This window comes from Ischnura elegans, chromosome 4 (genome assembly GCF_921293095.1).
Source record: "Ischnura elegans chromosome 4, ioIscEleg1.1, whole genome shotgun sequence".
Classification (NCBI taxonomy): domain Eukaryota; kingdom Metazoa; phylum Arthropoda; class Insecta; order Odonata; family Coenagrionidae; genus Ischnura; species Ischnura elegans.
This window is the reverse complement of record NC_060249.1, coordinates 123,124,390-123,144,971: the sequence shown is the minus strand read 5'-3', so window position 1 is coordinate 123,144,971 and position 20,582 is coordinate 123,124,390. Positions and strand designations below refer to the sequence as shown.

The following is a 20,582-nucleotide window of genomic DNA, read 5'->3' as shown; positions in this document are numbered from 1 at the left end:
AAGTCCAGATCCATATCAAGTTCCTCCACAAAATCTGTTTGCAGTCTTTCCTTAACCCTCTGTGTTTTAGGGATCCCCGACACGAGTCATGGAGATGAGATACGATAGAGTAACTTCCTCTCTGAATTTCTCATACATTCTGTTAAGACGAGTACAATTCTAATTTCAATTCTAATACAAACTCGGATGAGAAAGTAAAAGAAAGGTGCTATTTCGCTGTCGTCCGACCGCACCTTGAATATGCAGCGAGCGTATGGGATCCGGTGCAGAAAGACTTAATCCGCGAACTTAATAAAATACATGCTGCTCGTCAAAAACTGCTACGGGTGTACAGACAGCGTTACGCAGATGTTAAGCGAATTAGGCTGGGAGCCGCTGGAGGCTCGGAGGCTGCGCGCTAGGCTTAGATGGCTTGAACAAATGGGAATGGATATCTTTATTAGAGCCACGCTGTATTTCCAGGTCCTATAAAAGCGATAAATTAAGGGAGATTTTTTGCCGAATATATATGGGAATTCGTTTTTCCCCCGAACCATAAAGGACTTTAATAAACGCTGGTCCCAACCTCGTTAGAGCACTTCATTTTTTTTTAGCTGTAAACGGCTGGTGTCCTAACACCCCCTGCCACATGCCTTTTAGGCGGCCTGCGGGGTATTATGTAGATGTAGAATTGCCAAGAAACAAGGAGGTAGGGTCATTGCTGAGGAAATTCTAAGGGCCAAAAGGATGAGGCCAACGGGTGCCATTGAAAGAGGCCAGGTCTTGGAGGCTAATATCCTTAAGGTACTATGAGAAAAAATGTATATCAACATACTGAGAAGTAAGTTGGAGTCATCAACGACGAATATTGATTTACTTACCTGCGAATGGGGCGGCAGATCGGAGCTGGGCAATGAGCTGGACTATGATGCAAAGGTTGACAAAGAGACAAAGAGATCGAATACGACGAATACTTTATTTAAAAAAAACTTAATATGACAGTACACTACTTTCATTCACACCAACTTTGCCTGTAAGTCTTCATAGAGGAAAGTTATCTTTCCTTTTTCTTACACATCAATAGCCTCGGTGGCCGAATATCCATAATACCATTACCTAATCACTTAGGATCATATGACCAATCATGCGTTGACATTGAATGTCTTCTGCGCGTCAGCAGCTTATTGAGTTATTCATTCTTATTCCCGTATTTTTCATCACAGAAAATTTGTCGTATTTTACTTACAGTTATCACAGTTTCCTATGATTTTTCCTTCTTGTGCTTTGTTAGTGACGTTATTGCTTCGTGCTTTCAATACTGAGACAAGTTCCCGTTCGTTGATACACATGTTATCAGGGTAAATACTGCAAAAATACTATGAGAGCTGTTGACTTTCTTTCAGCCTTGACACAAATGCGAGAAAAACTTGAGGTTCTATTTACCATTCACGCCGTGAAAAGAGGTTAAGTTTTTTCCTCCTGGGTGTGATTCCTTGGAGACTCAACTCTCCGCAAAAATAGTAATGCGTGCGGTTAACATATGTGTAGCAAATAGTTAAAATGGAGCTTAGTCGTGGATAGCAAAATATTTGAATGAGGTTTTTTGTTTTAATTGTGGTTATAGTGTTCTGATTCAACGCTGAAAATGTATTTATACGTTTTCAGCATTGATATTACGTCTAGGCAGCGTTTTATTGCTCAACATTTATTTAGCAAAACTGTGTTGCATTTTCCTGCTATTTAGCTTGCTTAATCTAAGGTCACACGCTAATGCTATGGAGAGTTGCGAAAGTTCTTCAATCCGAAACTCCGGAAACTCTGTGAGGTTTAGGATTTGGTTTCGATGAATTATCTTTCATCTGTGATGAAATTAACAGAAGCTTGTTCATACGTATGGACCCGACGTTGAGATTTTCTATGAATCTTATTTAAAGTCAATAGTTGTTAGCATAAAAATCTTCCTATTTGAGAGTATACTCGTTATTTCGAATAAATATGCAAAATCTAGTGTTTAGAGCAGACCCTACTCATGAGGACAAGCGGTACGTTAACAATTTCAAAAATGATGACGGATTGTGCGATGTTTAAGTTCACATAAGGAACTGGTAATTTAGAGAATTGAAGGGGGAGATTCATAGGTGTCTTTGGAGGACTGCAGCGTTTCTATGCTAAAACGTCGATCGTACGTCATTGTGAACCGAAGAGGAAAGGTAGTCGTCATTTAATTAGTTTTAAACTTGATTTTTTTGTTTCATATGTTAAGGAAGAGAGTTGAGGTTAAAGGGAGGAGAGTGAACGGTACGTTTCCCATAAATTGGTACCTCCAAACTCCTTGTTATGTTTTGATGCAGTGTATAATCAGTGAATGTGACTTCGTGGTAATTTTTTTTTAACTATCAGTTTAGGTATGCTTATATATTTTCTTGCGAGCTACTCGAGAAAAAAAATCTGCAAATTCCATGGCATTGTGAAATAATTTTTAGTTTTTGAGGAGCTACTTCATATAGCGCAGTAAATAACGAGGATAATGTAGCAAAGGCACTAAACACAGCAAGATTTCTCCCACCGTGCATCTATCTCACCAAAAGTTTCGGCATGTATTTCACTAATCACATATACCTCAAGGAAACTGATGTCCCTAACGACATTATCGTAGAAAGGATTGATTTTACGAACAAGTGGTGGATAACTTTTCCAGGGATCTGGAAGCATTCATAGCATCCATTCCTGTTCTTATTTGTTCTCCTTTCCCGACCATTTCCTTGAATCAAAAGGGAATGTTTTCCTTGGAGCGTTCAAGTATTAAGTAAGCAAATTTTTAGCCATTTATGACTCCCCCCCACAATCCGAGCCAAAATATGTAATTGATGGACCTCTTCCTCCCTTGCTAGCGTTAGATTTTTTCGACCTTTTTTATTTTTATTGTATATTTAAGAAACCTAATATGTATTCTAAACTATTTTTTTAAAGCGTTAATTCAGCAATTTCACATTATTACCATCAAAGTAGCGCTATTATGTACTGAAGTGGTATATAACAGTAAATTTCATTCATTTCAATATGTATTGAGGAATCACTTTTTGTACGCGTAACACTGTTTACTGTGTGGGCGTTCTGTGTAGTGTAGGAAAAATTGCCCCGAGCGTTAAAACACAGTCGAACGCTGTAATCCATCATTACGCCTTTCATCGCTATAAATTAAGACTTTCCTATCTTACATAGCAATATCCCCCCCCCCCACTTGTAAGCAAAAGTATGCAACCTTGAAACTCCCCTGCTTAAGTGTTGTCCCCCTCTTAAGTGTTTAATCGAGCATCATCAGTTTCACTTTAGGTGTCGATGCATACTTTACGGAATTCATGGGTAGAATCTATGGAAGACTAGTGAAATCTCAAAGGAAGACATTCTTCGTTATTTAATATCCTCAGTGACATTGCAACAAGCAACTTCACCCTTTGCCATTTGTTCTCGCTGCTCGGTCTCCAATTCATTTTTTCTACTTCCATTGTCATCGAAATGGTCAGACTTTTTGCTTTCAGTCTATCTGCTTGCTATATTGGCTTAGAGACTACACCTTGCTATTCGTGCTTGCTCGTGGGTTCCTAAAGGTCCTTTACCTTCGGGCGGAAGGTATCTCCAAGAAATTTCTGGTGCATGTAAAGTGTTTGAGGGGGCAATTGTTCAAAGTTCGCTATTCTATGTTTTCGTCTTGTTTCTGTTAGGCGTCTCCCTATTTTGCCCACCAGTCGAGAGAGGGCCAGATGCCGACGACGGGTTTCTCTCCACCCTTCCCTCCCTAAGGCGAAAATGATTTGAGGTGTCCGTCGCCTTCCCTAAATAGGTTACTTCCTTTTTCAATCGGTAATAATTGTTCATTACGGAAATTTTCGTCCTTAGTCAGGTTTTCTTGAAGTTTACTGCAAGAAAGTCTGAGAAAAAAAAGTTGAGCAAAATGGACATCTAATTAAAAAAATAACGATTTCCTTAGTGCATATGTGAATGTTTGGAAAATTTCTTTTCATTCTTGTGGATAGAAAACCTTCGAATTTGCGGGTCCAAGTAGCCCCTGGGAAATCACATTAGGTACTACAAATATATGGAATTCTAATTTTCCTGGATAGGTTAAATATCCTGCTGCCACAATAAATCTAAATACATTCATAAGTAGCGAATAAATTATTGTATGGGTTGATTGTGTAACGCGATTGATATATGGTTGAGCTTTAAAAATGAAATGTCGGGCAAGTGTGGCATGTGTGAATTATTTATATGCGGTAGTTACCTATCAGCCACATTGAATTTGTCAATTCCTTTACCTGATTCCACTCACTAGATATTTAAAGACAATTAATCTACTCATATTGACTGTTGCATTGAATTGCATATAATATCCACGCTTTGTTTTTCCCTTTTACAACCCCGTTTTATGGTTTTTGCTTGGGGAAAAACAATTTGATAGTCACATAAAAAAACTCACATCCTTGATTATTCGTCCGTTCGCGACAGTTTTCGCTTTTATTTTAATTCAAGAGTAGAGGCTGCTCTCATATTACTCATAGGAGTGCTATTTGAGTTCTTCATTGATAATGTATAGTATATTGCCTGCACGGGCCGAAAATATCTACTCAAAGCGTCAGATGGTGTGGTTATTATTGTTGTGTAAATACGACGGTATGTTAAACACACCCAGTAAATTAGATATATTGAAAAACTCTCATCTTTATTTTAAGGGTAATTACGAAGTGAAACGTTATTGTATCGGAATATACTCGCAAAAAGGTAATAGTCTTCTGTACTTCATCGCGAGCAATTGAAAAAAAAAAATCACTTTTCAAGTATGTGGGCCTTGATGCCAACTGTTTTGCTCTGGAGTTGCAGTCTTTAGCTGATAGGCGCCAAGAGAAACAAACAGAAGTATTTTTTGCTTAGAGACTCGACGCTCGGGCATCAGTATTGTGGGGTCAGTCGTTCATGTCTTCATTACGAGTTAGCCGCTACGACCGTGAATTTCTCATCACCACTTCCAGGCCTTTCTGCTGCCTTTCGTCAGTGCATGCAGCCGAAGTCTTCGTAGGAGGCTGGTGCGCCATTATTGCTCGGGTCTTTTGCTCACAGCGTAAGTAGCAGCAGCAAGTGACTTGAACCAGGCTGGTAGTCCTCTTCGAGACCTGCTTCCGAACACGTAATACGGCCGAGCCTACACCCGGTAGTGTGCAAGAGAATGGGGAAGGAACAAACAAACAAGGATGCACGCGATGGAATTCGAGGAATATTTCCGAAGTGTCCCGGCTGGAACGACCGTCTCTCGTCACCAAATTCGCACCGGGGCCAAACAAAGAAGATACGGCGCAATCCCCACGGGCTTCTTTCAGAGGCGCAGAGGCGGGTTGACGCAGCGCCAATCACCCGGTAAGCAAGCCGACCGGAGGCGAACGCAGTCTTGGTCGAGCGGAGAGAGCACGGTCGTAGCTGGTCGCTCGGATTTCGCACCCCGGGTGTCGCAGGTTTTCCTTCACATCGAGCTCTCTCAGCAGCTCCCCGAGACGGCGGGGTCTTGGTCCTTGTTGTCCTCAGCGGTCGCGCCCTCCCCTCCCGGCGACTCGTTCCTCCTGTTCTCGGGGTTGCTGAGCACCGACTCGACGAAGGCCCTCGTCTCCTCCTGCAAGAGCGACAGCCTCCACTGCAGCAGCTGATTGCGGCGCATCAACTCCACCGTCCGCACGGTAATGCCCAGCAAGCCCTTGGACCCGCGAAGGCCGCCTTCGCCCGCCTCCCGAGGGCCCTTTGGTCCTCCGCAGGGCCACGGCCTCCTTGCCTCGCCGAAAACTGCCGAGCAGCACGAAGATGGCGCCTCCGCGCAACCCGTCGTGGAGATCATGTCGTCACCGGAACTGGCGTCGTGGCCCGAAGTCGCCCGGCTCTGACACCACGTGGCGGACACGCCCCCCCTCCTCCGCCTCCGTCGGGCGAACGCCACCTGCGGGAAGAAAGAGATACAGGGGTAAGTACAGATGATCAATTTTGTTGGAAATATAAGTATCAGCGCAGTAACAGACGCATTGACGTCTGTAATAGTTGTGCTATTTCCATTGATAAAATGGTGTGGTATATTTAATTTTTTTCTAAAATTTAATCAGTGCTCAATATTGTATATCATGCATACCTTTATAACTTTTTACATGCTCGAATTATTATTTTATGTTCCGGTACTTAAACATCTACCCTGTTTCTGTACACATTGTTTATTTTGCGATGAAAGGTAGTTATTTCTTTGATTTATAATGGTGTCGTTAACCGATAGGTACATAGTTCAGTGTGATTGAATACGCAATGTTTTGATTCAATCAAATACTTTTCATTTTATTATTATCTTGTGCTTGTATTTTCAATTTAAGGAATTTTACATTAATTGTTGGCAATAGTCATGATTTTTTTTCAAATATTTATGAAAATTTTATAGATAGATATATGTTATAGCGATACTAAATAGGTAAATAGATATATCATAAACGTAGTTTATTATTACGAATAAAGATTCTTCACAATCATCATAAATATTATTAATATCTGTCTCACAATGGAGAGAAAATCGGTGATCACGTCTTCCTCTAGGGATTTGTACCATTTCTATCGAAAGAGCTTATTCTTGATTTCTCTGGCATTAGAACGGGTCGCCTCAAGGTTCTCTTTGCTCTAAATCTCCGAACCGATCCTCTAAGTGTTCATGTATATGCCTTTCCAACAAACTCCTTTCAAATGTCCCCTAAAGCAGCATTTCGCATGAAATCAGCTGTGGCTGTGTGGTGATAGATTGTTTCACAGCTTTCGTTGTTTAATACTTTAATCTTCTTCATTCTTCGTCATCACCGCATTTATACAGGTAATGTTTCAAACCTTGAGCTCTATGAGCCATCTTCCGTGCTTAACAATCACCATACTGGCTCTGCCTCGTGGAGACTAAATTATAATGTTCATGTATGATAAAGAATTGAAAAGGTATGGTAGGTACTTTTTACACAGAATTTATTTAATTCGACCGGTTTCGTCGCAAAGGGACAAATCTTCAGGGACAGTTTATTTTGTTGTTTATTTGGTTGTTTGGGTAGGGTAATGGGTGCTTAAGGAAGTTCGGGGACCGGTTGAGGTGGGGTTGGAGCGTCACTCAACTTCAGGGGAATTTCCAAGAGGGGGAATGGTTGACAAAAATATTCTCATTAGCTAAAATTCCATTCCTAACGTGCTTTCTTATCTCTGACTCCTCCAAGCAGTCCATCCTTCTTCCCTTTTTCTTAAGGTGGGGAATTTCTGGGACAAAATCGTTCCTGTGGTCAATCTCCCATAGGTGCTTCGCGAAATGCGACTTGTGTATCTCCAAGTTTCTTAAATGTCTTTTTTGTTCCTCTGTTCTTACTCGAAACGAACGTCTAGTCTGGCCTATGTAACAGGTCTCACAGTCACTGCACTGGAGTCTGTAAATGCCTCTACTATCATTAATGTCAATTTTGTCTCTGGTATTGCTTAATAACGCCCTTAAGTTTGATGTGTTGTAATATGTAATTTTAAATTCTTCTCTGGGAAAGAGGTTGGCGGTTGCCTGTGAAATACGTCCGTAATAACTGAGTTTGCACCAGCGTTTCACATTTTCATTACGGTTGGATGATTGGTAGATAAGTTCCTGTGCCCGGAGGGAGCATTTCTTCCTGAACAATTTATCGATGACGCTTCCTTCGTATCCGGTTTTTACTGCAATGTGTTTGATGGTTTTTATTTCCATGGCGAGGCTCTCGGCAGACAGAGGGACGTTGAGTGCTCTGTTTAACATGAAATGAAAGGCGGCTAACTTATGAGAGGGGTGGTGGCGGGAGTCGGAGGGGATGACATGGTCTGTGGAAGGCTCTTTCCTGTAGATGTATGATCTTAGGTTGTCCCGGCGTATCAGGTGCAGAAATGTTTCTCGGGGTTTCCACCGGTCAATGTTCTCCATGTCTCCCGACGTTTCGAGAAGCGACTTGCTGTTCATCCTCAGGGGATCTTCTGAATGACCCAACCCAACCCTTGGATAAAGTTCAAATTTGACTAAGGCCATAAATAATGTGATCGTTAGAACAGGTAAGGTGAGCTCTGCGGTCTTAAAAGTGAAACAGTAAATCGTATCCAATGACCGTAACGTTAGGGATCACGTCACAGATACGAGACAACTCACTGCGTTGTTATGCTGGGACGGGAGGATTCGAAGCAGTGATCAACCCCAACCTCTCTACCACAAACCCTTCAGAAGCACTCCCTCGACTCGAAAGAAGCTTTGAGAGGGTTGAAGGGACCTCGCTAATACCTCGTTGAGATACCACTTACACAGGTACACACAACACTCACTCCTCCGGGGGAAAATGTTCGGGCTCGAGCGATGGTATGGTTACCCTTCCAGGTTATATAATTGTGATTAATTGAGATTGATTGCCTTAATAAAATTGATCCATCCAATCACGTAAGTATGATTTACGAAATCATTGCTTCTTAAGCTCCGATCGAAATGCTGACTTCGGCCCTTTCTTCGCCATCTCAGCCGTATGCATTTGGTTCTGGGTCAGCTGATTTTAAGCGTTAATGCTTGCAGAATGGGGTAAAAATAGCCCACGATTCGCGTTTTTTCCCTTGTCTATGAACTGCGCTAATGGGTGCAAACATTTATCGCGATGAGTGAAAATGATCGCAGGAAATACACGTTCCAAGTTGCAATCCTCCCCAGCGCACGTCTGGCTCTCCCGTTTCTCGTCGAGCCGGTGTTTTTTTTCCGTCCACTTCTCTGAAATAATTGCAGAGCTTGCGTCTGCACAATGTTTCATTAAAACATCGTCAGATTCGATTCAATCACATCCTCATCAGAATGCACGGAACTGTTGACGTCAATGTCGACGGGGAGTGTGGAATATAAATGAAGTTATCCGAGTGTTCCCGTTAAATTCGCCAAATGAGCAACATTCTCATAGTTAGAAAATTAATTGATGACCTTGGATTTGCTTGCACAGCAGTCGTTCAGGTCGTTTTATTGCGGGTGCAACTCGGCTATCTTGGGATTGCGAGGCGATTTTTCGTTACCCCGCAGTTTGCGGTGCTTTATATTGAAAAATTTCAAGAAATGATGACCGCATTTGGTGCGCCAGGTCAGGTCTACCTGCGGTTTTCCTTGTGCGACGATTTGGAAGCGAAACATTTGAAACGGTGGGAGGGATAATATGTTGGATGTAATCAATGTTCCGTGGGTTGACATTGTTGGAATCGTGACGTGGCCAATCGTGGTATTGAAAATTCACTCCGTTGAATTCACTCACTTACTGAGGAAGTTGGTGTTTGGCACATGTCAGTTTAATGAAAATCTCTAAATAAACCCAAGTGCCCTTAATGGACTCATGTGTAATACCTGAGAATGCTTGTAATGCTTGATAACACGACATGCTCCTCTTCAGGCGAATCTTATCCACTTTCGTCCTCTTAATATGAAGATTCACTGTCTTCTTCGAAATCGGATGGAATGTATGAATCATCGGAGTCAGAACTAAGTTGAGATGCATCTGAGTCAGCCATCTCTTCTAATTTTTTTTTGCCACTAATAACACAAAAATAACTGCTCCACAAAAAGACAAGCAAATTAGACTCGTATATCTAGTGTCACTCGTTTATTAGCCAAGACTGAAAGTTCTTCTCTCACTGCAAGGAAAATTTTTTCACCATTGTACATGTAAGGCCCTCCGCTCGGCTCGACTAATTTGAAATTCGACGTGTGGATTACATCAGTGCGACAAGGCCACTGTGTGAGAAGCTATGCCGCACAAGATTAGTCAAAAACGAAACTATCAGGGGATTAGCCTCCTAAGGGTTACTTGCAACTCCCAATTGTGGGTAAGCGGCCTGCTTACGATAATCACTGCACCCACGAGTGGGTCTGCCTGCAATAAAACTGTAAGCAAAGCTTCACCTATGCCAATAATAATTTGGTTTCTTATCCGCAGACTATGGAAATAATAGATGCAAAGGTTCCGCCCCAACCACCACCCCTCTCCTAGGAGGCGTGAGGGTGGGTGCGGAATATCCTCAGCCCTAGCCTTTTCTAAGCGCCAGACAAGTGCGGTTAGGCCTGTCTTGAGTCTCTACGAAATCCCATGGAACGTCTACCCCGAAAGGCGAGAGAAATTGGAAAGCTATTGTTTCGTATCGGGTGCTACGGACTGAGCGGTCGGTCGCCAGCGTCACAAAGGTAGAGGTTTTCCCGGTTCTTGTGGGGATAATCATTTTCGCGACTTTCTGAAAGCATAGAATCTCTAACAATGGCAGTAGGAACGAGATGTTGTTTTCCTCCCGCTGCATTTTTTTCCCAAAGCAATAAAACCGAAGTAAGGCATCACAGCGAAATAGGAAGAGTGTAATGAAGGCTCAGAAGATAAATTCGAAACAGTTGCAAAGAAACTATGAAATACCTAATTTTTTCCGATACTTTTATTAATGAATACTTTCATTCTGGTCTTATAAGAAGATTAAATAACCTATTTCATCGTTTCCAATTCTAAAAGCACGACTCATTTATTCATTTTGAAGGTATTTAGGTGACAGTAAATAAATATCGAAGAATATAAAACGTGTAATACGTTGTTGTATATGCAAAAGGGATTAAGTAATAACTAAATATCGGTGCATAGGTTTTCCAAAATTTATTGCAATTCATCATTTTCAACAATACCGAAGAATTGTGCATTAATTTTAACATGATTGGATCGATTTAATTTTTATGAAAATTGACGCCCACGGGGAAGAAACGGCAAATTTTACGATACGAACGTGTTAAATGCTCAAAGATTAGCGTAGTAGCTTCGGACACTCACAGGCATAATCCTCGAAGTTCGTTTTGACACAGAAGTTAACTTGTCCCCATACCTAGAATGTGTGACATCCACACGTCTGTGATTTAGTGCCGGGTGTGCTCTACCATCACATATCCACGTTAACCTTCGGGTTGAATGACTGAGTGATTGGCTACTGTGCTAAATACGCAGTTTAAATTCCCTATTGTTATTATCTGAGCCTACTAAAAGCAATTAAATTTTAATTTTTTAAATTTATTGTGTATTGATTATTATACAGTTTATGTTGAAGAATATAATTTATTGCAGATGAGATTGTGCAAAATTTTAAGTAACTGTAATGGCAAGTTTTATCCTACTGATTACTTTTTCGAAGATGAATTAATTATAATAGTAATAAATAATTACGAATTAGGTAGTGTAATTGCAATTGAGACCGATTACATTTTTCTAATACTTCTCCAATTGTGGGAAGCAGTGCCTCCGAAGCCCACCCCTTCCGTCCATGTTCCTCTGCAGTACCGATCTTCCCGTTACGCTCTCCCCCCTTCAACTGTCTCGGGCAGTGCACAGATCGCGTGTCTTCAGAGCGACCACGGCGCCACTCACGTGCGAGAAGGCCGCGCCACATGGTGGAGGGGAGATGCGAAAAAATAGTCCAGGTGCACTTGGCGATACGCGGTGGTGTAACGGCACATGTCAATGCAGTTGATTACCACGACAACTTGTCCTGCCTAGGCACTTCTCTTATTTGTTGCGAGCGGTCTTGACTCCTTATCGCCTGCCCTGTTTCAATCTCTTCCGTGGGCGTACTTAACGGTTGAATTAAATTCGTGCAAATCAACATTAGGTCGGATTCTTATTAATGAGGTGCTTCGAGGTTCTACTGCCATTCGCGCATTTCTATATTTTAGCTTTTTCTGAAATATGCTTTAGAAGCCCCCTAAAAACCTTAAGCGGACTACGGGACAACTTAGTTGGCCACATTTTGAGGCACGATGGCCTGATGAGGGCTATCTTGGAAGGGTAGAAGGGTAAGGGTATGAGTTACATAGGACAGTTTATAAATTATGTAAAAGAGAAGAAATGCGTATAGGAGAGAGGAATGGAGAGTTGCGACAAATCAATCTTATGATTGTTGACTAATGATGATGATGGTACTTTTACAGTATCTTTCTCGACCTCATCATTTATGTACCCATTACAAACATCGATTATAGGTGGAGGTTTATAATATCGTCGAGAAATAATTTAATGATTTCTAATCACTCAAACTGACGAACTACGCTAGATATGTTTAATAGAAACATATTTTCATCGGAAAATATTGGTATAAATATATCATTAGAAGATTTTAATAAACATTGGAAAAATAATTATTTTTTTTTAAAGCCTAGATATCTGCGGGAAACTGATATCAAAGTCTATGTACTCAGGCTTGTCGCGTAAACCCAGCCTGATGTCTCCTTGCTTTTTTAACATTCGTCGCACTGCTCTGTATATCTCTGTATCTAACGAATTTAATTCTTGACCACTGAGGCAGTATGGCTCTTCTTTGGTCATTTGGGTCTCTTCATTGAAATAGGTACCAGGTTCAATGCTTCGCCAGAGTTTCAATAAATTTACTTATTATCTTATAGGCTATAATAAAACCGTTAATTGATTAGGCAACATTAACAAGAGATAAAGGTTGGTAACAATCTTACGCAAGGGTTATAGAATTAATTTTTTTCTTATTTTATGCGTGATAATATTTTTAGTACAATAGCGGTGATATCATGGTGACTTAGAATTTTTTTATGGACATTTAAATGAAAATAATCCTTTCGTGAAATATTAGTATTTTATAAAAAGCATAATAGCGACAAGTTAATAAATACTGGCCTATTTAAGTTGGGAATTACTGAACAAATTAAATTATAAAACGTTAACCCAATGCAAATAATTGTAGAAAAACAATTTTTATGTACAAATATGCCAACCTACGGATGAGTAAAATAGTTAAAAACCATGAAATTTCACGGTAGAATAATATACATGTCAAAAAAAGCAAACCAAGTAAAATCCAATACGAGTCCATTTTGATACATTGTAGTGACTCACAAAAATGAAAAAGGTAAGATAATTATTATACTACGCATACGCATACACCCATAAAATCGTATCACTTTAAGCAGTTCTACTGCACTTAAAAGGTATTCGTTTGAATCCCCTCTTATTTTTTCATATTATTTTACCATTTAAGAAAATAAATGAAGCAAAAACTTTCTCCGTTGACTTTGCGGGCTCGGTGATAATAATCACCTTGAACGGTGTAAGCTGATAGCGTTGTTAACTGGGGAGATTTAAAAAAAAATGTACATTTACTTGTACAAAATTTGTATTGTGTATCCACTGAGCGAGTATTCTCCAGAGCTAAAATGCAAAATATTGGTAGGTTTCCAATGAGCCCGTCATTCTTGGTTCAATTGAACCAGATGTAACAAGGTGGTTAAATTTGAATACTTGATGACGTCAGGCTTTTGTCTCTAAAAATAACCGTGAGCTGAATGAATGTCTGTTTATGTCATCCCGCAGTCTTTGCTAATGTGCTTGAAGGACGGCAATTTTTGCCTGCCAGTGTGGAATTGTTATGTAATGGAGTCGAGCCTTCCCGTCTGTGCTTCCCTCGCCCGGAATAATCTGGAACGATCGAAACACCTTCCCCCTGGGAATAACCTATAAACAAACGAATGGAAGCTTAGAATTCGGAAGTGTTTCTGAAATTACATCACAATTGTTCGCATTAGAGTTTAATGGTATCTATTGCCATCGTATTCTGACATACTTTGTAATTCCTGGATTGCCTTCACGAAGTAGGTCTGAGGTTTCGGATCGTTGCATTCTTAATCGTGTCGGATATCATTTCGCCCTTGTCTCAATCCATTATAAGTTTCTTTAAACTGTCTTTCGTATGTTATTTATTGAAGTATTCTAACAATTAAGATATATTTCCATCGAATATTTACGAAGTATTCGGGCAATCTCCCCTCCCTTCATGGACTCAACCTCTTCAATTCGCAATACTCCCTTTCATTCTATCTTAAAATCTATTTTCACCCATCTTCTACTTCGTTTACTCAACATTCTTCCCTCTAACATTGATTTCAACATCCCCTCCCCGCTAAGTACTGACTCCATCCAAACCTTCTACCTCCCCCATATCTCATTTAGAAGCTGCCTCTCCTCACCCACCATGTCCAGCACTTCGTCGTTTTCCCTCTCCGTCCATTTTATCTTCTTTAGTCTTCTCCACACTCACGTCTCGAAGGTCTCCATTCTTTTCTCGTTCCCAAGTGTCCGTGTTTCTGCGCCCGATCAGTGTCTTTCATATTGAGGTTAAAGATAAAGAGACCCGAATTTTCCCATTTCTTCATCCGTCGCCTACTCCTAGAGCTTTCGAGGCGATAAAACGATGGTCTTAACCCTTTCCTGGGTGAGCTGATGGCGTCACGAGCTCTAGCCGAGCAGGTCACCGTTTCTCCGCTACTCCTCCGAATCACACATCAGCCTCATTTGGTGCGCTATTGTTTACATTGCTGTGATGGATTCCCTCTCTCAAGCAGTGGTTCTTTGGAAAAGAGTAATTGAACCAGAACTCTAATAACGTCACCAACACATGAAAACGGGGGCGGTAAATTTCGCATCTTTTTATTTTATTTTAAACGTTTGACAGAAAAGCTGACTAATTCTTTTTCTTTTAGTCGTGGCTTGTCTGTCCTTCCCATCTACCGAATCATTTTACTGAATTTTGGAAGCCTCAGGGAAGGACTTCATTATCGAATATTGAGTTCAAATCATTTCATTTTTATTTTTTTTAATTTGGGGGGCTATATAGAGACTATATTTACTTAAAAATGAATGTGTATTTAAATATGGTTGTTAAAGATTCAAATACTGATGAAAAGAGGTAATTCCGTCGTGTAGTTACTACCTTAGCTCTGTATGCTTCCTACTCTCTCTTGTTGAAAGCAAAAGTAAAAACTACTTGCGTGCTGAAAAAATCAAATAAAAATTGATAGTAATAAAAAATATAAGAATTAATTTTTATGATTTATGAACGATTTTCCTCTGTGTGGAATTTTCTCATTTGGCAAAAAAAATTAAGTCCCTCCTTGTCACCACCCGACCGAGTGAAAGAGAAGGAAAGAGCAACGAAGCCTCGCGACAATCCGCATTACAACTGTAATACCTGCTCCCCCAAATTTGAAACAGTTAATCTCTTTCCTTGTCCTTTTTTCAAAAAAGAAAAGCTTCCAGTGCTCGAGGGAGCATTGAGCGGTCGAACACGATGGGTTTCACTGACATGCACGGATCGTCAATGCGCGGGACTTGAAGCAGACGACGAGAGCACGAGAGAAAAGGACGCCTTGTGAGGTGGCACAACGCGGTAAGGTTTAATGAAGACGAATCGACTTTTGGCAAAAATCTCTGATTATTCTCCGATGGAGCATGCGCGAAATAGGAATCCTTGAGAACCACTGATAATTACGTAGCAAATACTAGATGTTTTTTGGAAAATTAAGGAATGCATGCAGATTCGTATGTGAAGACGATGATGGGGGCATTTAAGAAAGGTATTAGACCTTGAAAATCATTTATTGGGCTTTTTTTGCGACTTGCTCTGATGTCTATTAGACACAGAGACTAAATCACAATGGCGCTAACATTCAATTGCCATTGTTGAAATGTTAGTAGGGAACCCGCGGCAGAATGGAGTATCAAGTTCGAAAAATTAAAAAACAAGCACAGAACGGTTTTAGAAAATTATCTCACATTTTTAATAGACCTTTTTAAAAGGTAATGAACACAAAAATTACAATAATGGATTAAAAAAATTTTTATTATATTTTTTCCAAAATCAAAAAATTATGCCATTTGCCCCGTTCTGCCTCAGGTATGGGGCGGAATGGGGTAGTGTGAAAATTGATTACATAGACAAATTAATTCAATAAACATTAAACAACAAAAAATTAAACAAATTAATTAAGAAAAAATCAACTTTTATGTTATTGTCTTTTAGTATGAATGAACTTTTAGGGGCCGTACGCTTATACTTACAATTAGTATTTTTTGAAGCCTAATCACAACATTCACTCACAAGTACAGAATCATCTGCTTCGCTATCCACTCCTGCACACGAGTTGCTACAAATTACAAATGGAACAAGCGACCCAGCCTTCGATTGATTTTTAATGAAAATCGCCGCAGTATAAATATAAAAGAGTTGTCTCGTCATTCCATCATTCTTTTTTCCATTTTCTCTTACTTCCCCGTTCCGCCCCGAGAACACGTTTTCGCCTACCTAGGAACAGACACGCGAAAATAACATGTATTCAGACGTTCAATGATACGAAAATAACGACATTGAGACGTAATTCAAAACATACCAAGAAATAACTGTAATTTAAACGCTTTAATATGATTTACCATCGATAAAAAATCTTCCGAAGTTAGAAAACAACGGCTAAAATTCACGCAACTCATAGTTCACTTGTTAGCACTCGATTAACTTAACCAACATGGCCGCATAAGATGAGCAATAACAGATTAATCTATTTCGAGTACTCTCTGATAGTTGACAGAACCTCCTTGTCGTAAAAAAAAACCCGAACCTCATTCTGCCCCGGCCCCTCGTGCTACCTCGTGTTCCCCTACATAAAAATTTTAAAATCTGCAATTTATTAATTTCGCTTTATTTTTTGCAATTTTTTTGTCCAATTGTCGTATTGTGAGATTAGAGTTCCCTTTTTCACACAAACCCCCTTTAACACCTAGAACGCAAACATATACCCCAAAAATTCTTTGCTTTTGTTAAGCGGTTGCTTGTTTATAATAACAATAAGGGTCCCACCATATTGTGGATTTTGAGAATAAACAGTGGACCCAAGGAGTGAAAGCCAGGCGCGAGGGGCATTGTGGGTGAAACCGTCGGAGTGTACGGACGCGCAAAGAAAGAGCACGCAAGTTTTTGGTGGAGGGAAGAGTTCCAGAGTTAGAAAAGGAGAGTTGTAAAAGGAGCTGGAATGAACAAGGGTAACGGGAGATTTTACAACAGGACGAGACGCAAAAAGCTGAGGGCCCGCCAAGGACGAACACCACGCAGGCTGAGAGGATTTTCCAGACCACAGAGGGACAAACCAACTTCGAATCGTCGAATAATTGTGTTGTACAACTATAAACTTTTATTTTCATATAAGATATAAGAACCCGTAAGGCAAGAGGTTTTAATTGGCCAAGAATTAAGTTTGTGACATTTATCCCTTTGTATCAACTAATTGGATTTTGTGAACAGTTTTAAGTGATGAAGTGTGGCAAATAATTAGAAAATAATCGTAAAAGAAGGAATACTTACTCATATACCAAAATTGTGTCCATATTAGAATATACAGTTGGTCATGACCTAATTAATTTGATTATTTAAATTGTCTGTAAATTGAATATTTCATTTTGTCAAGGAAATTGCAAACGTATCTGTAAAACTGCAATGTTTCATGTATTTTCTTTTCCGACGAGCAAGCTGGGGGCAAAGTAATTAAAATATAAGGTAAGAGAAGATATCGAAATCGTGGTTTCTTAACAGGTAAAAGAATCAATAGATTTTCGTGTTAAATGTTTATCCACAACGTGGGGTATAATACAATGCAGAAGAACAAAAAATTTCTTGTCACAACCGCTACGGCAATATCAAAGCGGACGCGGTCATGGAATCGTGAGTGATGAGATAACTTTCGATTGCGATAACATTCCTCGCAAATCTTCTACTGCTCGGTCGTCACGCGTTTGACCTAAATCCATGCATTAATTTCCATTTCATTGGCCTGTAGCACTTACTTTCCTTTTTCTCTCCACGGGGTCTACCTCATCCCAAGCCTTGGGAATTACGGGATCACGCCTATCCTTGCAAATCATCCATCTCCACTTGAATATACGCCTAATATTTCACGCAGAAAAAGGATATTCGGTGTTTTGATTAGCATTAAATTGAAGAGGACCAATTTCAGTTTTTATTTTCAGCAAACGAGACCACTCTTATATGACATAAAAGCGGCTGTTTCACTTAATTGGCCTCCGAAATGTTTTAGTGTACTCAAGTTTCAGGGCGAGGAAACGTGTTATGAGACGGCTCAAAAATATCCCGATGAAACCGAATTTTCTTGATTGGTTGATGATCTTGTAAGTAGGGAAGTAATTTGGCTTACGGAGATAACTAGAAATTAATTTATCCTCCCTGCGATTGATGGCCACGCTTTCTGATTTCGGGATTAAAAGAGGAAAAAGTTTCACCCAGGAGTGTAGCTGATTAAGTGAATGATATCCACTTATTCTTTATCAGAAAGGTCAATTATGGAAAGATCAGCGGTATCGGTTGTTAAGCTCGTTTATTTTAATTTACGAAATGCCGGTGCCTATCGGACATGTCTACAAACTATGTTTGCTAAAGTGCATGATTAACGAGAGCCAATCTCAGCATTGCATGAAGAAACGTTGTAGTAAATTACTCTATACGACACCTTAAATGAAAATGTCAGATCATCGTAGCGAGTAGTGACCAGTACTTTGTACAATTTTTACCAGGGGTATTTTTTCAGGTTTCGACTAGTGTAAGGTTTACCAGTATATTATATATAGGCATGAACTGTCGAAGCATCGCTTGAAATTTTAAAGTTCAAAACAGTACCAGAAACTCATTTGGTGTCCATGATAAGGGGTCTAAAATTATAACATTATTATTTTCGAATTCATTTTTGACAAACTCACTTCCAACGGGACACCTCAAAGGTGTCAAAACGAGCTTCGAGTATATATGGAAATGCAATGACGTATAATAGCTGTAAAAATAGTTTTATTTCATGTATGTTTGGGAGTGAGAAATAGATGAGGAGATATTGTTTCCGAGATAGCTATTGATGATGTGAGTGACTTGAAGGTTTTCTTAGGGGGCGGAGGAAATGAAAGTATCATTGCGGTGGCAGAGGAACCGCCTTGGCTCATTGAAAGTTCCTTACCTTGCCCCGAATTAGGCGTTTGAAATCGCTGATGACTGGATAGATATGCCTTTTTTTAGTGAGGAGGAGATTCAGATTTGAATTTGCAGTAGCAGATAGAATGGAGTGTCTTATACCCCCAAACTTATCATTATGCTGCTTGGTCGGATAATGGTTACAAATCCTGTATGCATAACTAGGGCGCTTACATTAGGTACACACACCAGTGCCTATATATAAAATATCTTGCTGTTTAACAGCCCTGTACAGATAGATTTCAACTCTCTTTGCAATTGTTCCTATTTCTAGATGGTTACACATTTGATCCATATCTATCCATTTATTTATAACCTATAGCATTTCAGTTTTTTCTCAAAAACAATTTAATTACCCTCTTCTTAATAACTTAGCCTCTACCTAGAATGACCGCTCTTTTCATAACCAACATTGGTCGAGAAAAAACTTCCAAATCTTCTTTTAGATTAATCAATCATTTAAACGAATTTCAATTTAAAACCTACCAGTTAAAACTCGATATTAACATCCTGATTAGCATCCGCAAATAGGTATGATATCTGGAGGAAACGTCCGAGAGCTAAGACCATTCACGCTAAGAAAGGAAGAAATCAGGAGCCCTTCCAGTGCATACCCATTCCATTAAAAAGTAAGTATAATTGATAATCCTGATACTTATTTTTTTTCCTCCAAATCCCAAATTAAAGAACTCTTGCCCTCACGCCCCTCGCACAGTGAAAATGATTTATTACATTCATTGCCTACAACAAAGTTGGAGATTTGCAAAGCCAGCGTGGGATATAATGAATATGGAAATGAAATTGAGGCAAGGCCTGCTCTTGATGAAAGGCGCTGCGGAAATTACCGTTAACTGTCACATCCGACGGAGAGAATGATAATGGAAGTGCCACTCACAAATCGCCAAACTAAGGATCTGGTTTCCTTAAAAAACTCCCCCCCCCGGAATTTGAACCCGAGCCTGCGGGGTGAGATGCCATTCCGCTAATTCGATCTTTATCCCGAGATAAGAATTTGGTCTTTAAAGGGAAGATTTAGATTCACGAATTTTGAACCAACAAGAAAAACTCTGTGCGCTTCCGCAGGATTATTATTTCACGACCATGGTTCCGTTGAACAGTTGACACCATTAGGTGAGCATTTTACAAAACACATACACCACCCTCCTTGGTTTTGCTTTCTGCTAAACATGTTCTGCAAATTGCTCTCCTGGTTATCTCAACTGTTCAGCGGAACCATGGTCGTGAAATAAATTATCCTGTGGAAGTGCTCAAAACTTTTTCTCGCTAGTTTTCAACCGGAACCATAGATTCCTCCGAGTTATGCTGGATACCATCTTATTTGTAGCTACACAAATGTTGACGTTTAACACCGGAGCGACGTTTTTTTCCCTATTGATTGGGACGAATTAAGTGATTTAAAGCTACCTATATTATTTGGGATCGGAGGAGCAATTTAAACGCAAAAATTGGATCACAAAAGGGCCCATGCTATTATTTTTATTCTAGCCACCACACAACCCGGGAGTGGAACTCTCCCCTAACCTGAAAATGTTAATTTCTTACGACTCAGAATGAGCTCTACCCTCACCTATCCAAACCAATCATTGGGTGAGATAGTCCCCTTTGATTCTAGCTTAGACACAACCCAGGTCAAGGAACTGCCTCCCCACCCCAAAAGAATCAATTTA

The 20,582-nt window shown here is 40.0% G+C and overlaps 1 protein-coding gene across 1 annotated transcript in view; it reads right to left on the bottom strand.

The window, feature by feature from the left end:
• Positions 1 to 936: 936 nt before the first annotated feature.
• LOC124158000 overlaps positions 937 to 20,582 on the bottom strand; it is a 184,292-nt gene continuing 164,646 nt past the window's right edge. Inside the window, exon 4 of the mRNA XM_046533140.1 lies at positions 937 to 5,956. Within this exon, the coding sequence (XP_046389096.1) occupies positions 5,507 to 5,956 (450 nt within the window). The 3' untranslated portion in view covers positions 937 to 5,506. The remainder of the gene's footprint in view (positions 5,957 to 20,582) is intronic.